Source organism: Elgaria multicarinata, chromosome 4 (assembly GCF_023053635.1).
Source record: "Elgaria multicarinata webbii isolate HBS135686 ecotype San Diego chromosome 4, rElgMul1.1.pri, whole genome shotgun sequence".
Classification (NCBI taxonomy): Eukaryota; Metazoa; Chordata; class Lepidosauria; order Squamata; family Anguidae; genus Elgaria; species Elgaria multicarinata.
The window spans coordinates 103695804-103713361 of record NC_086174.1 but is presented as its reverse complement, the minus strand read 5'-3'; the positions used below and the strand labels follow the sequence as shown (position 1 = coordinate 103713361).

At 40.0% G+C, this 17558-nt stretch overlaps 1 protein-coding gene across 1 annotated transcript in view; it reads right to left on the bottom strand.

The window, feature by feature from the left end:
* Positions 1–12361, bottom strand: part of RNGTT (RNA guanylyltransferase and 5'-phosphatase) — a 166395-nt gene extending 154034 nt beyond the window's left edge. Inside the window, exons 1-5 of the mRNA XM_063124890.1 lie at positions 12203–12361; positions 9415–9524; positions 6191–6294; positions 6023–6111; positions 199–274 (exon numbers count right to left, since the gene is read on the bottom strand). Coding sequence (XP_062980960.1) covers positions 199–274; positions 6023–6111; positions 6191–6294; positions 9415–9524; positions 12203–12266 — 443 coding nt within the window. The 5' untranslated portion in view covers positions 12267–12361. The remainder of the gene's footprint in view (positions 1–198; positions 275–6022; positions 6112–6190; positions 6295–9414; positions 9525–12202) is intronic.
* Positions 12362–17558: the final 5197 nt, after the last annotated feature.

Here is a 17558-nt window from a genome sequence, read left to right as displayed (position 1 = left end):
TGAAACAGTTAATGAAGAACTATGCCAAATGCCATCAAATATTGTGATCGGCTTCCCTGCAAGCTGTATAATAAAACAGCAGGGCAGTTTAAAATTAGATTAAGAAATAACTAAGTGGATCTATCTCATCCATAAAACTATGCAACATTTACAATTATTAATGTACACCAAAAAGCAAATTGTTGTTTTTAAAGTTACCTCCAGTCCAACTTCTCAACCAGAAAGGCACAGATGAGAAAACCAGTACGATTGAAACCATGCGTACAGTGAACACCTAGAAAACGAAGTAAAACATATGCAGTTGAAGTTACAGAAGTCAGTTAAAAACACCAATATTTTTTGCTGAAGCCAACCAACCCCCTAACATGTTTCCCTTTAAGCTGAGGTCAGTCATCAGCTACTATAAGTGATACGAACACCTCTCTGTCCCTGCCACTTATTTGCAACAGCAGTTCCATGCTGGAAGAAATCAAAGCAGGAACTGGATTGGGTAGGCTAAATGCTTCCCTGATGAAACGAGCACCTCACTTTCTTAGCTTCTCCTATCAAGCCAGGGACTGAAAGCAGAAGAGCAACCTATTAAGGCTGAAAGCAACTTCCCCAAGGAAAAAATCTTCAAGTATCACCATCAAGCCCTAAATCATTGTCAAGTTGCTGACCTTTCCTTCGTGCCTCAGCAACTGAAGGGTGGAGGAGAGACAACGTCGAACTTTACTCAGCAGAATTTCCCTAGTACACGCAATGTCCTCCCCAACCGCATAGCTCTTTCAACCGTTCTTAGTTAAAACATCTACCATCCCACAAATTACCCTGACAGAACCAGCTCTTATCCAGCAACATTCTTTTGCCCTTCATGCCTCTCTGCCCTGTACCACCACAATGCAAGAAGTAGAAGCAAGCCCTAGCAGACCCATGATCCGCAACTGCCATTGTCATGCTGAAGAGAAAAGCTGAAGAATACTGTGCACACTGTAAGCAATACTTCTATCAACAGTGGTTTCCAGAATCCAAAGGAAGAAGCTTTACGCTTCAAAATATTATGCATATAAATTTGCTAGCGGGGATGGGGAGGACAGTGTTTTGCACATCAAAGAAGATAAAGTAATCTGCTAGTTAGTCATAGCCCTTTGAATTGCCTCCATTTAGAGCGTTACATTCTTGTAATACAGATTCCCTGATTTAAAAATCTCATTATTAACATTCATTTATACCCAATTGGCTGCACAAAAGCAGCAATGATACAAGTAGATAATTGATACAGGCGCAGAGCCAATAATGTGTGATGCACAGAGACCACAAAGTACTAAAAAGAATTTAGTGATTGAAACCTGGAAAGAAAAGGAGGGGGGGAATACATTCTTTTACTTGCAGTAAAATATATACAAAGATTCTTCATTTAGTATTACTAGTGTATCAGGACAGACAAAAGGAAGAACTTCTACACACGACACATAATTGAGTGTTGGAATTCACATGATGTCATGATAGCCACTGGCTTAGACGGCTTCAAAGCCATGGAGGCCAGGTCTATTCAACGGCTATTGGCTATGAGAATTCAGTGGAAACTCCAGTTTCAGAGACAGTATGCTTCTCAATACCAGTTTCTGGAAGGAGGGCTACTTCCTTCATGCCTTTCTTGTGGGCTTGCCGGAAGCATCTGGCTCAGTGGGGTAGAAAAAAACACAATGCTGAACTAGGTGGGTCCTCACTCTGATCAAGCAGGGCTCTTCCTATGCTCCTAGGATTCTTCAACCATAGCTTGTATTTAACGCTACACTGTCTTTAGAAAAAAAATAAAACACAGATCAGCCATCACCAGCTGTTATTAAGAAAATTCAGAAAATATTAGATTTAAAGAATTGCATTTGTAGTGTAAGGGAAAGAAAGCAGTCTCTTAAGTATCTTATTCCTGTGGTGATATCTCCATCTAGTGGCCAAGTACACTATTATCACATGTACAATTCTTGAGGAGACTTGTAGTATCAAGCATATCCTTCACATAATTTTAGCCTGGATCTAAATTAAAATACAAGTGTTGGAGATTAATTTATACATTTGTATCAGGCGTAATTATTCTGGACAGCAATTCACTAAAGCAAATAGGTTTGTTCAAGGGCATTGTCATTCACAACTCCTACTTATTTCTCAATATTGGAGAAGTGAAGAATTTGCCTACAGACTTATAGACTTATTTCTATTTGCTTAACTTTGCTCAAGACCTGTACAGTCTGACATTTAAACACAGTTTCTCTTCATGTAAATACATTAATCAAGCTCATAGGGGAGTTGTCTCCCCACTTGTACAAATGGAAGTGTTTCCTTTTTACAAAAGTAAGTGAAACTTGACTAGTTCAGGTAATCTACCTAAAGAGGAAAGAACTAGAGTTTGTGGTTTCAGCACGGTCTGCTGCATAGAGCAAATGGAATAAAGGGAAGGATATTTACAGTTCTCATGCACTTTTCCATTAAATTTGCATCTACATGGAGAAATGTTACCTGGTTTCCCCTTAGCAACCTACTGGACGTAAAGTCGTAACTATGCTAATATCAGAGAGAAGAGCTAAAAATGTTGACAGAAGATTACATTAAATTAAATGCCAGCCTTCTTGTACAAAGCCACCAATATATGTCTTGATTTATGCAATAAAATCTAATCATCAGTAAAGGGTGTGAAGCACTGAATCCAATCAAAAATTAATGGTCCAACATTGCAAATGATATATAAAATAAACCCTTCTTATGGATGTTTTTAAAACCAACTAAAGCCACCTAAATTAAATGCAACTGATGATCCAATTGTAAAGCCATATCCACATTATCACTAAAAGAGTGCCCCAAATCACATTTTAACCATTGTACACTGCTCCCATAAACATTTCAGGATTAGCAGTGTGCTATCCCAACCATACATCTGAACACGTCATAGACATGAAAATTTAGTCATTTTCACTAAGGGGATAAATAATCATGTTGCTGATAAGAGTTTTCTCCCACCAAAGTGTCATATATGCTGCTGTTTTTATACTGCTTTCATGTCTCTGATGGTTTTTAAATTTTTAATGTTTACTGTTTTTAGCTTTTGTGAACCGCCCAGAGAGCTTCGGCTGTGGGGCGGTATATAAATGTAATTAAATAAATATAGCTGGAGAGTATACAATTTCCAAATACAAAAGGACAATTAAAATGCTGAAGTAATTTCCAACCAAAAGTTGTGCCACTCACACCACAATTCTCAATTGCTTTGAATGCATTATTTTCTGAGGTGGGACTGCTCAGAAAATGAGATAATGCTTTTTAAAAAAAGTAGCACAATCTTATGGGAAGACATGCTGATTGTTCACTAGAAATTTAACACAAATGTAAACAAAAAGATCCTGAAAAGGCCCTAAAGAATTGGATTTCCTTCCTCCAAGCAAAGATGCTCTCATCAACCCCCAAACCCCAATCAACCTAATAATGCAATCTGTTGCTTGTCTGCTTACCTGGGGAGAGCAGCAATTGCTTCTCATCACAGTGAAAGTGCAACATGTACATAAGAGCCGTGCTGGATCAGATCAAATGCCTATCTAGTCAACCATCCTGTCCCTACAGTGGCCAACCAAATGCCTATGGGAAGACCACAACTAGAACATGAGTACAATAGCACACTTCTGTTCATGTTCCCCACCAAATGATAGTGAGAGGATTACTGTCTCTGCTATACACTGTGTTTAGTTCAGAACCATGCTATGGACAGCTCTACATATACCTGACTCTCAGCATGATTTGTCCTTATAATACAGAAGGAAGTTGTCTTATACCAGCACAGGGCATCTATTCCAGTATTGGCTATTCTGACAGGAAGCTGATCCCCAGGATTTAAGGAAGAGGTCTTTCACATAATTTATACTTCCTTTTTTATAAAACTAGAGATACCAGGGACTGAACTTTGGAACTTCTGCATGTGCTGAGCTGCAGTGCTTCCTCACAGGAAAAAGGGAAAGGCCTCCACAAAGCAGCCTTCACCACAGGCATGGTTTTCTCTCTCTGTTGTTAAAAGGCTACTGGCTCTTTGATATTATAAGATAAAGAGATACCTGTGCAGTTTTCATAGCAAGGATCTTTGTAACTTTGTAAACCGCCCAGAGAGCTTCGGCTATGGGGCGGTATATAAATGAAATAAATAAATAAAAATAAAATCTGTGCCAAACATTGAACCATGCTGTCTCTCTTGCGACAATAATGAGCCAACAAAGGATAAATTTTGTAGTGGTGGGGAGTTGGGGTAGGGTAAAGAGAGAAGTGGCAGGAAGACACCAAAGTAGTCGTTTACATGACAGAAAATATCCAATCCTCAACATGCTTGAAGCAAACATGACCGAACAGTTAGAACACAGCAAAGTTCATGAATATCAAATGGCTATAGATGACTCAAGCAAGACAGCAAAGATAAAGGCTACAGGAAAAGAAAATAGTGATGAGGACTTGATGGAAAAGCAGAATAGTTAGGAATAATTTTGGATCAAATGATAGCAGTTGATTCAGTTTAATAAATCTTTTGAGGACAGCTATAACCAAAATTCAGCTAATGTACTTGGAAGTTTAAAAACCTAAGGAGGTTCATTAATACCCAGGGTTGGCCTAAATAACATTCCTTTAGATAAGTTTTCTGTTTCATATATTCTGCATTATCAAACAAGAACAGACCTGCACAGAAAAGCTTCTTCCACCTAAACAGGGTGACAAAGAAATGATAGCCTACTAAAAAAAAAAAAAAGCAAAAAATACAAGACCAAAGCCTAACCCACAAGAGGAGAGGCTGCCAACAGAAAATCAAATGTTGTTCAAAGTGGCCTGGTTCATACATCATGACAACCCTGATTATTATATAATCTGAGTTGTCATGAATGAGGCAGCCTGCTGCTGCACGCTGTCCGATCTCTCCTACAATGGATTCTCTCTCTGGCTTGTGCAGGAGAGACAAGCCAGAGTTCCTGGTTCACACATAACTCTAATCGAACCACGGACAGCAGCTTTGTGGTATGTTTAACTTCTCCCACTTCCAATGGGAACGATCAGGCAGTGTGCAATAGCACGCTGCCTTGTTTACTTTTATTTATTTATTTTAAATTTCATCCAGAAAAAACAAAACAAAGCACACTGCCTTGTTTACAATAAGGTTATTGTTACATGTGAATGGGGCCATTATAAACACAGTGTGGTGGAAATTAGAAGGTGAGCCTAAACCTGTTCTCATAAGAAGGTAACGGACAGAAGGAATAGACTGTGAGCTTGACCTTTACGAAGGCCACGACAGGGAGGGATGATAACTATATGTTACCCCTACAATAACTATATGTTACCCTTATAAAAGTTGTGAACCATCCCAAACGAGGGAGTGTGACTTTGAGCAGATTCCGTGCAATTGCCGCTTTTGCCATTGCTCGTAATAAAGATATTTTCCTAAAGAAAGGGGATGGAGTCTTGAGGTCCATTGTCCCCCACTCAACAATCCTAAAATCGAGGAACAGAATTTCCATGACACAAAAGATTTTTTAAAGAAAAAACAGACGACTACAAAAGGAGCAAATGGAGTTTACAAGATGGATTACGAGATAAGAAATGGTATTCAAAGGTATCTTAGGATGGCTCAAATGCTTCATAAATACTTTGCAATGATTTTTAGTATAGAAGAAGTAAACTTGACATAAGGCACAAATGCAGTAAATGGCCGTTTCTGAGATAAAAGTCAAAGTCAGCTATATATAGTTAAGAGCAGCTATATTCCTGCGGACAGAAACAAGATGATTCTAGCAGAGGAATACACCAGAAATGAAAGAAGATAAAAGCAAAGCTTCATATTAATGCTTAGAACATCTAATCTTAGAGCTTAAAACTCTACTAATTAAACTACTACCCTTAGAAATGGGACTGTTGGTATTTGTATATATGGGAAAATGGGTCAGAAGTATGCATTATGAGGAAAAACAAACACAAACAAGTCAGAAGACAGTGAAAAAATTAAAAGATTAAATATACGTACCTATAAGTTCTGTTGGGTTCTTACTACTAAAATGTTCACATAAACGGATGAATCTTTCTGTGTTCTCAGTTGTGGGGCATTCTCCATGCCTGACAAAACAGAAGAGTCAAAGTTATAGGAACACTTTTTCCTGTGAAAAACAAATATTAATGAGTTCAATTAGCTTACCCTTTACACTGAAGCTTCATATACATGACACCATCCTTCTCTATATCACTCCTATCATAGAACCTATTGGTGTTTGTTAAGTCTACCAGTAGACCCATCTTAACCTGAAAATAGTAAAAAGCAAAAAAAAAAAAAGTTTAATACACATATAGTTCTTCATAGTACTAATCATTTAGAAAACCAGAATCCCTTACTGTCCTACCAGCCCAACCCCTTCTGTCATGTCTCCCCTAGAGTCCTCATCATAGAATAGTAGAGTTGGAAGGAGCCTATAAGGCCATCGAATCCAACCCCCTGCCCAATGCAGGACTCCACCTTAAAGCATACCTGACAGATGGCTGTCCATCATCACAATAGCACTCTTCGAATACTTGAAAGGCTGTCACACAGAGGAGGGCCAGGATCTCTTCTTGATCCTCCCAGAGTGCAAGACACGGGATAATGGGCTCAAATTACAGGAAGCCAGATTCCAGCTGGACATCAGGAAAAACTTCCTGACTGTTAGAGCAGCAATGGAACCAATTGCCTAGAGAGGTAGTGGGCTCTCCCACCCTAGAGGCATTCCAGATGCAGCTGGCCCATGAGATACATGCCAGGAGCGAGCTGGAGGACTAAGGGGGAAACAAGCCAAAGCAAGCTGCAGAGCACCTGATCATCTGTCGGAAGCAATGTGGGTTAGTGACCAAACAACCAACTCACTGTAGCTTATTTTCAAGGTGGCTTATTCTAACGTGCAACAACACAGTGGGTTGTGAGCCTTGTTTGTATGAACATGGCTGATCGTCAAATCCAGCACAGTTGAATCATCGCAGTTTGTTACCCGCACACAAGCCACCCTGAGAACTCATGGCTTACTGTTGGGTTACTGAGGATGGCTGTTCTCAGGGTGTCTTGTTGTGACATGTGACACACACACACACACCCCCCGCAGCATGGCTTAGCAACAGCTTCTTGGCAAAGGCTACAGAGCTGTCTGGCAAGAGTGGTGAAAAGCCTGGCTACTCCTCGCAATTTTACTTGTGCCACTTCCATCCTCACTCATCTGCCCCTCCATCGATACCGAAATTGTACTTGAGAAAAAATAAAATTAAAAAATGAACCGCTTTTAGAGTTCCCAATAAGTACACCCATACTCCTGCAGCGAGTTCACATTTGGAGTTGAGGGTCAAAGGAAGCCCCGAAGTGGGGGTGGAAAATGACTAGTGTCAGCTGAAAATGTAAAACAGTATGTAGATGAAATTGACAGATGAGATTTCAACAAGTACAGAGCGGATATTGATGTGTACTGCTGAAGAAAGTAAATACTAGACAGGTGAAGGTGCACAATTGTGCACTTGTAAGCAGAAAAATTAAAATAAAAAAGAACCCATTTGCAAACTTCTGATGCACCAAAAAATAAAAAGGTAAGAAAATAAAATTAAAAAGGTGTGAATACAAAAATTGTGCTGAAAAGGGATAACAATTACAATAGGAAGCCAGAAAAGTTTCTCTCTGTAGTGAAAAGGATACAAGATGCAGTAAAAAAAAAACCATGGGATTTGTGCAGGGAGTGGGCTGGAGGACTAAGGGGGAAGCAAGCCACAGAGCACCTGAACAACCAACATACCATAGCTTATTTTCAGGATGGCTTATCCTGACATGCAAACTGGTCCATTGTGTTGAGACATGTTGGGACAAGCTCTATTTAACCTTTCTGCAGTAACAAAAACCTTTCTGAAACTAAATGGATGTAGAAAGTGGAAACAGCAAAGAGAAATTCAAGAAACCAATAGAGGCAGCCATAGTGAACTTCAAGCTGCCATTATCAGTTTCTCTCTCAGAAATACTTTGAGGGAAGTTAACATCACTAGGAACCCTTGTAGCTGCCAATAAAGACAATTCTTAGGGGTTCATACAAAAAGGTTAATCAATTTTAGAATGGTCAATATATTTTTAAAATGTTCCTTTCATTTTCAGTTAAATAAGAATTCTTTATATCTTGCCTGACTTTAATTTTTACCGTAGCTTTCCTAAATGTTATCTAAGATATGCATACAAGTCAAAGGTTATCGAAAGTACATTCAAACCTCTGCAATTTTGTCATTTTAAAAATCAGAATACCACTTAAAAGCAAGCTATTTTAAAATCAAAAGTTAAAGGTATGAGAAAGCTAGGGAGGTGATAAGGCATCAGAACAATCTGGAGCTGAAAGTACAAACCACTTAGCAAATTAAAGGCAGCTGCTTAACAGCTTTGTTGTTGCTGTTATCATTCATATGCTTTTTCCCTCATGAGAACTCATTTTGTGACCGCATTTGGCTAGTATATTTAGCCATCTCCTGCATCAAGTGCAGATTGCTATTGCCAAATGGTGTCCCCAATAATACGCTGCATATTCTCCTGGCAAGCATTAGGGTTTGTTCTTGTACAACTCCGGCTTGTCAGGGGAGAGATAAACCAGAGTTCACAATTCAGACGTAAGCCAGAGATGGAGCATCCCTGGCTTCTATTGCTCCTATTGGCTTGAGGAATCAAGCAGGAGCAATCAAGCCATATGCACTAGCACACTGGCTCACTCACTGTAACTCAGGGTTTTTTTTTAAAAAAAACACCACCTAGGCTACCACTGGCCTGGTTTAGACAACACGCTAAACCATGCTGCTTAACCATAAAATGGTTAATGGAATGCCTTAAGGTCAATGCATTCCGTTAACCATTTTGTGGTTAAGCAGCATGGTTTAGCATGTTGTCTGAACTAGGCAACTATATTTAAAAAAAAAGAAAAAGAGCTTCTAGAATGTTAGAGATACCGAATGTCGAATAAAAATTTAGATATTTTTAAGAGCTTTTGATCAGATCAACTGCATGGTCAATATATATAAAGCTAGATTTTAATATTTAATATCAGCTTTCCCTTGATGCTACAGATATGCTATGGAAGTACACTGGGTGGGTGGGTGTATTTCAACTTGTGCTGCTGCAGCCCTTTATATATACATGCATGCAGAGTTTATACAGTTAATAAATGTGTTTCATCAACAGAAAAGCAAAGAGATTGTGTAGGGGGGAGGAAGGGTTATTTATATTTCTGACTATTTTCTCCCTAATTTTGATTCACCTAGCACTAATGTCCCTAAGACACCAAGGGTTTCCTTAGCTACACATTATTATGATTATAATTTTCTAGGACAAAATATACTAACACTTGGATGGTAAAGAAATAAATGCTCAGTGTTGCTGTTTACCTTAAGACTCTTTAAGTAGTTGGATAACATACTGGGGTGGAAACGATACTCTTCAGCAACTTCATCATCATATTTTGGTCCTAACATTGTCTTCAGAGGTAAAAATTTTCCTGTTTGATAAATAAAAAAAATAAATTACAACAACTTTGAATTGTCCGAGAGTATCTAATCCCACAAGATTGGTAAAACTGTGGGGATCTGATCAGTGCCTGAAACTCAGGTAAACTGCTTGAAGCCTGCCAAGGGAAGAGTGGGGCAGTCTATGTTTGGAGTCAGTAATATACTAAACGAGGGTGGATAAACCACACACAATCCAGGTGAGTTAAAGATGCTTATGGTATGGGAGCAAAGAATGCAAGAACTAATGATCTACCAATTGTGGAGGTGGATGCATTGTACCTGAATTAATAGATTTAGAGCTCAAAGGAACTCCTGCATCTGGCCTGGCTTCTGGCTGACCAACCATGGAAAGTACAATGTTTCACTAGTTTCAGCTGGTGCACCAGCTGTGCTCCAGAAACAGTATTGCATACCCTGGTAACTCCTCGAACTTGATTACCATAATGCACTTGACATGCAACTTCCCTTGAAAACAAACTTCAGCCAGTCCAAATGTGGCTGCACATTTGTCATCTGGACCACCCACATAACACAATTTTGCAAGAGCTCCAATACCCAATGTGTATTCTAGCTGTATACATTTTTTTACTATCTTCTGTTAGCTTTGGGGTATTTAATATGCTAGTGCTATTATTAAAATAGTATTGGATTCAATGTATATTGTTTATCTGGGAACTATCAAATTGAAATGCAGCCTATTAAAAAAAGTAATAAGTAAATAATATGCTGAGTGACAATGCTAAATTTATAAAACAAGATGTATTAGGGTTGAAACAAACCTGCCTGAATGTCATGCTCTGGGAACATTTTATTCTAGTCCCACACATAGGAGCACATTTGTGATTACTCAGTAATAAAGTCCTGGCTTCGCTTGGGCTGTTTTATGATCACATTTTATTTCACGCTCAGGATCAAACTAATCATCACTATTAGGAGTCACAAATTCGGGATTTCTCCCTCCCCATATGACACACCGATTAGTAATACTGCCCAGGTTTTGCAGGGGGGTTGTTGTTGTTGTTGTTGGCTTTTCCCTGTAATCTGTGCAGTTTGGCTCACTTCTTTGACCCTGGGCCATGATTAAGCAATTTCTTTAGTTGAGCAGGTAATTTGATTTTAAAAAATGTAATTCACTTTTGCCATCAGATGGTACACAAGCGTTCCCCAATCTGATTCCTTCCAAATGTATTTATTTATTTATGCATTGAATTTATTAGATGCCTTTCTCAAAAACAAAACAAAAAGACTGAAGGCATATTACATCAAGGATTAAATCATACCAAGACTGAAAATAATTAATTTAAAACAGCTAAAAACAACTTAAAATGTAAAACAACTAAATTAAGAAGCCCCATCATATGCTGTCAAATGTTTGGAAGCAAAGGAAATTCTTAACCTGGTGCAAGGCAGACCTCACTGGGGGAAAGCATTTCACAATTGGCAGCCTACCACCAAGAAGGCCCTGTTCCTTATTACTATTATTATATTTATATACAGCCCTATAGCCCCCACATCTCTCTCAGAGGAGGGCCTCGTACGTTGATCATTAGTGTATGGGTAGGTGCAGAGCAGGTAAAGCACTCCATCAGGTATTGCAATCTAAAGCCATGTAAAACGTTATAGGTCAAAACAGCACCTTGAATTAGGCTTAGGAACATGTAGATAGCCAGTGCAAGTGGGCAAGAATTGGTGTTATATGCTGAGACTTTCAGGTCCCTGCTATCAGCTTGGCTGCTACATTTTGCACAAGCTGCAGTTTCTGAACCATCTTCAAAGGCGGCCCCACATAAAGTGCTTATCAGAAATCTAAACTGGAGGTTAACAGAGTATAGACTACTGAAGCCAAATTATCCTTGTCCAGATAGGGCACAACTGAGCCACCAACTGAAGCTGGTATAAAGTATTCTGCACCACTGGGGCCACCCGAGCCCCAAGTGACAACAAAGACTACAGGAGAATCCCCAAGCTATGAACCTGGAGGTGCTCCTGGAAGTGCTCCTTCTCCATCCAGAACTGGCTGAACACCACTATAAGGTAATACACTGCTTAGGATAATGAGTGGGGTTCTTTTAGATCACAACTACCACCAGCCCCAGACACCATGGGCAATAGTCAAGGATGATGGGGGTTGTAGTCCAAAGCATCTGAAGGGCGCTAGATTGGGGAAGGCACTTAGGATAACTTGTTAGGTTGTTTATTCGGGGGAGGGGTTTTCCTGTGAATGTAGCTCGTGAATTATAGGAAGAGAAAAGGAGTCTACAAAGGCTTCTTTTTGGAGGGGTGGTTATTTCTCCTTTTCTTCTGATCCAAGAAACTCAAAGGAAAAGTGAAAGTATAAGTAATCCCTTCCACCCACAGCACCGCTGTCAAAACCGGGAGGAGCATCTCTCTACATGCTCTGCTAAGGGCTGGCTCACATAGCCATGTCCATCCCTGGTTGACTGTAGCACCACTTGATGATTGACACATGCGGATAAGCCACCGGAGACGAACCCTCCACAGACAGAACTTTCCGATGCAATAGGAGACGGCTGCTCACTCCTGTACTTGCACGTTTCAGACGCAGGCACAGCTGCGCGTGTGAGCAGGCCGGCGGGGTCCCCGGGGGCGGCAGAGCCGCTCCCCTCAAAGCGGCGCCTGTCTTGTCAACCACCCCGCCACCGCTCACCTGCCACGGGTTGTCCACGCCTCGGGCAGTTCAGCCACCGCGGTGGGACCTTGTTGAAGGACATGGCGGGACCGAAGACGACCAGAGCGCCTGCAGCCCGGAGCACCCGCCTCTCGGGGCGGCAGGACTCGCGGTCCCCCCAGCAACAGCACTTCCAGCCACTTCGCCGTCCCGCAGTAACGCCGCCAGACCACAATCCTCCGCGCCTGAGCGCAATCGGTTCCGCTTCCGGAACCGGAAACTGCGGCCGCTCTGCCATTTCAAGGAAGGTGGGGCCTGTACACTCTATGGCAGAGGGAAGCGTCAGGATCTTGACATAGAGATAGAGAGAAGAAGAGGTGTACAGAGCCTTGCGGTTTAAGAACGGGATTTCCATTAAGAGCATACGGCATCTGTACGCAAATGAATGTAGTACAAAGCATCCGAATTCACGTTTATTAAATTTATATATCCCCCCCTTTCCTGGGGGAGGAAAACCCCAAGACGGCATTGGAAAATTGTAATTCTAAAAGTATAAATATTAAGATAAAAATCGTAAGGTACACACAACTGCAATAAAACCACGACGACCAAAGCAGTAACAAAAAGCAATGGAACTGAGACGGGGGCGGAGGGTTGGTAGGGTTTGCGTTTGAGGCAGGGCAATTTCAGGATAAATTCCTCCCTGGACCTTAATAACGACAGACCAGTGTCAAATCTTCCAGTTTTCGTAGGGTGACCATATTTTGGAAACCAAAAAGGAGGACAACATGGTCGCCCCCAAGGGGGCGTGTCCAGTACCAAGGGGGCGTGCCCACCCGAACATAGCCTTGGTCACATGTCTGATTTTACAGCACACATTTTAGACAAATCTGTTCTACATAACATCTTGTTAAAATCACTGAAATAAAGAACAAGTGAGAGATTCAATGTATCTGAAATTAACTTCACTCACTCCTACTTTTGTAGGTTTTGCTGTACTTTGAAGCTTTTGCTATACTCTGTGTGTTACATTCTCCCCTTCCCTCAAATATCTTTTCTGACTGTATCTTCATTCATTGCAAGCTGCTGTTGTTGTTAACAGGGTTTGCTACTGGCCCCAGATCTGTTTCAAATTTGGTATGGATTAAGCTCTACTTAAAAGCTATCATGGTGCCAACTTTCAGCTCTTTATCTTTTAAAATGACAGTTTAAAAAATAATTTTAAAACCTCATTTTTTAAAAAAATCCTAAAAAAATCAATGGATGAAGGGATCTGTTTCAAATTTGGTGTGACTAAAGCTCTACCTAAATCCTATCATGGTACAAAGTTTCATCTCTTTATATTTAAAAATGACGATTTTTAAAATAATAATTTTAAAACCTCAATTTTAAAAAAATTCCTAAAAAATCAATGGATGAACAGATGTTTCAAATTTGGTGTGGCTAAAGCCCTGCCTAAATCCTTTCATGGTGCAAAGTTTCATCTCTTTATCTTTAAAAATGATGATTTAAAAAATAATAATTTTAAAACCTCAATTTTTTAAAATAATCCTAAAAAATCAATGGATGAACGGATCTGTTTCAAATTTGGCATGACTAAAGCCCTTCCTAAGAGCTACCACTGTGCCAAGTTTCATGTCTTTATCTTAAAAAATGACAGAGTTATAAGTGTTTTTGTTAATTCCCATTAGAGGCTCTTTGGAAAAAAAATTCCCCTCCCCCTCCCGGATTTGCCATCAAAAACCCAGACAAATCTGGGCAAATCCGGTCATTTGGTCACCCTACAGTTTTGAGCAAGGTGTCTGACTGTTATTTTAAGAACGTATTAGTTTTATATGTTTTAATTAGTTTTATGTATTTTATAATATTTTTGTATTCTATGTTGTTCCCCGCCTCGATTCAGAGGGAGAGGAAGGTAAGAAATTTTTTATTATTATTATTATTATTATTATTATTATTATTATTATTATTATTAAATATATTTATACCCTTCCCATTTCAGTAACAGGTTTTAAACGGTCCAATAGGAAATTAAAACAAGCTAAAAAGAATGAAAGTACACACACACATACACACTCGTGTGTCAGACCAAAGGCCTATCAAAACTAAAACGTCTTCATACAATAGCAGAAAATCAACAGGGAAGAAGATCATTTCAATGTACTACACTGCAGGGTTATAGGAAGGCTCTACCTTCCCCACAATATGAGCAGAACGACTTTCAGAGTGACCACCTTACAATAGTGGCACAGAACATGTTCACTGTTTTAAAATGCAGGACTTTAAATGGATTTAATATTTTAAATAATTAGTCCAATAAACAATAAGATTTCAGTCAAGCTAATATTAACAAAGGAAAGAAACAGAAGAAAAATACAGTTGAGATTAAAAACGGTACTTTGAAAAATAGGGTCTTCGGATTCACATCTATCCTTAAAATTGTGACCATTTTGCAACTCAGAATCCTGCATTTGTTGTCAAAAACCATCTAAAAATTAGATGAGCAGATACTCCTTTGTAGTTGGGTTATTCCACTGTGCCACATTGATACCATGGTCCAGATCCAGCAAAAGTTAGTTGTGAGTTACATCACAATGAAAGCAATTAAACTTACATTAGTTGTAACTAGCCTGTTCCATCCTCTTTAACTGGATCAGAGCCCAAACTGTTTAGAGTCAGTAAAAGCCTATCTTCCAAACGAGGCTTTTATTGCGATATTGCCACCTCATTTGCAGAATTTTATAGGGGGTCCAGATGAAAGCTTCTTCCATTTCTAAACTTTCCATGTTTTCCTACAGCTTCAATCTTTCTTTCTTACCTCAAAATGTCCCTTGAGGGAAAGATGGAATAGCTGCACAACATTTGTTGACTGGCAGTGCTAGAAGACATTAATCCAGACGCAACCTACATCTATATGCCCTTAAAATAATTGCCAAACCAAAAAATCCACACCCTGGAATGATTCTTTGTTATATTTAATTCTTAATGCATTTACATGTAGACTTCAGATCAGTAGGTGGCATCGTAATTCCACATATTCACACAACATTAATTGCAAAGCTTAAGCACCGGAATTTTAAGTACCAGGGCTCAACAGCAGGAAAAGCCTACTGCAATGTGTCTGGTGCCATCTGATTTTGACATGCATAGGATTGTGCTGTAAAGCAATTGCTAAAGCAGGCATTAAACCAGTGACAAGTCAAATGAGAAGATTTGAGCTCAAGTGTTCATACAGTTGAAGTCATCTTGTCAATGAACAGTCATGAATTGCAAATAAGTCATTGCAATATGCTTTTTCTACTCTGCTTGTAGTCCTTTGGTACCATGTCCTCTTTTACATTAGGAACATAGGAAGCTGCCTTATCCTGAACCAGTCCACCTAGCGCCAGGCAAGAAGGAACTCTTGTTTCCCCCAGCCAGTATCAGCCACCATATGTATTTCCCTTGGCTTCCTGTCTCATAAACAATGTAGTAGAGCCAGGGATCATAGAATCATAGGATAGTAGAGTTGGAAGGGTCCTATAAAGCCATCAAGTCCAACCCCCTGCTCAATGCAGGAATCCACCTTACAGCATCCCTGACAGATGGTTGTCCAGCTGCATCTTGAAGGCCTCTAGTGTGGGTTATCCCACAACCTCCCTAGGCAATTGGTTCCATTGTTGTACTGCTCTAACAGTCAGGAAGTTTTTCCTGATGTCCAGCTGGAATCTGGCTTCCTGTAACTTGAGCCCATTATCCCGTGTCTTGCACTCTGGGAGGATCAAGAAGAGATCCTGGCCCTCCTCTGTGTGACAGCCTTTCAAGTATTTGGAGAGTGCTTTCTCTCCAGCCTTACCAGATCTCTCTCCCCTCAGCCTTCTCTTCTCCAGGCTAACATGCCCAGTTCTTTCAGTCTCTCCTCATAGGATACTTTTTTTATTAGCAGGGACACTAATGCCTTCTCCCCAACCCCACATATTTCTGTTCTGAGTTTAGCTGTAATCCCCACAATAGCTGTGTGTGGGTGTGGGTTAATTTTCCTGACAACAATACATTATTCCTGTCCTAATGCAAGATACGTTTGGGTGGCTTGGTCTCCAACTAGCGATTAAGACCCATTAGCTTTAGAAAAGACCTGCTTCTGTTGGAGATAAAACTTCTAGAACTGTTTTGTTAATAGGAATCAACACAGCTGGCTGAATTTTTGGACTTTCCTTGGGGGCGTGGCTATGGGGACTGACATGAGTGACTGCACTTCAAAATTAGCTACTACAGACTTCACAACAGACTGACTCAGTTGGAAATTGCAAGTAGAAAAGGAAGACGATGGATCTTCTTGTATCTTCCTGGGAAATATTACTGTTGGCAAACTGAGATCCTTCTAATCCCAGTGTATGAGTTGAGCAACCAGCAGCTTTCTGGAAATGATCCTTCACTTTTCTCACCAGGCTTACCAGATTTCTTTCCTCAGCACACTTCCAAAGGGAGGAGAAACCAGGACAGGGAATGCCAAGACGACACATAAAAGACTTTTCCCAATTGAGCACAGGAAATCCCTGCTTCCCGACATGTTTGGCACTGCTGATATGGATTTTCTTAGGAAATGTGTTTTGGATGAAGCCTTATGAAGATTTCCCTGTACATCAGACCTAGACACTGGATGATGAGATGGCCCCAGGTTTTCCTCCTCCCTCCCAATCCCCTTTCCTTTTGTGTCATGTTTTTTAGACTGTAAGTCTGTGGGCAGGGACTGCATTAAGAAATATTTTTGAAAGCTGCCTTGAGAGCCTTTTTTGTCTAAAGGGCAGGATAAAAGTGCATTAATAATAATAATGACAATGAGGAAAAAGATGTGATTTATTAGCATTCAATGTTGGATTAAAAAAGAAAACCTCAAAATATTTTAACTATTAATATTAAACTTTACAAATACAATGTTCAGGGTGAGTTAAGAAAAAGCAAACTTTGTTGTGCTATTTATGTCAACTGAGAACTCTGCCTTCAAGTAGGTAAACACTCAGAAAAGGCCAATGGAATGAGAACTGACACCCCCTCCCCTTTGAGGAACATGACCTACTTTCAGGCCTTGTTGACATGAGTACATCTCTGCCCTTGAAACCATTTGCATCTGCAATGGGCCCAGCCTCTGCTTCCCTAAATATAGTTCAGCTGTCAAAAGGAGATAAACTTAAAAACACATTCATGTTCATTCTGTAAATTATGGTAGGTCCCATGAGCAGCAGTACTACTCTGTACATAAGAGCTAAGAATGTGCTCAGTTGCCAGCACAAATATTGTCCGGTATCAGTCTGTACATCTTCACAAATACGGTCATGATTCCAAGTCCTCCCACTGAGATGTGAGGCAATAAAGAGGTTTGCTGCGCAACCCACAAAACCTTTATTTAGTAAATAGA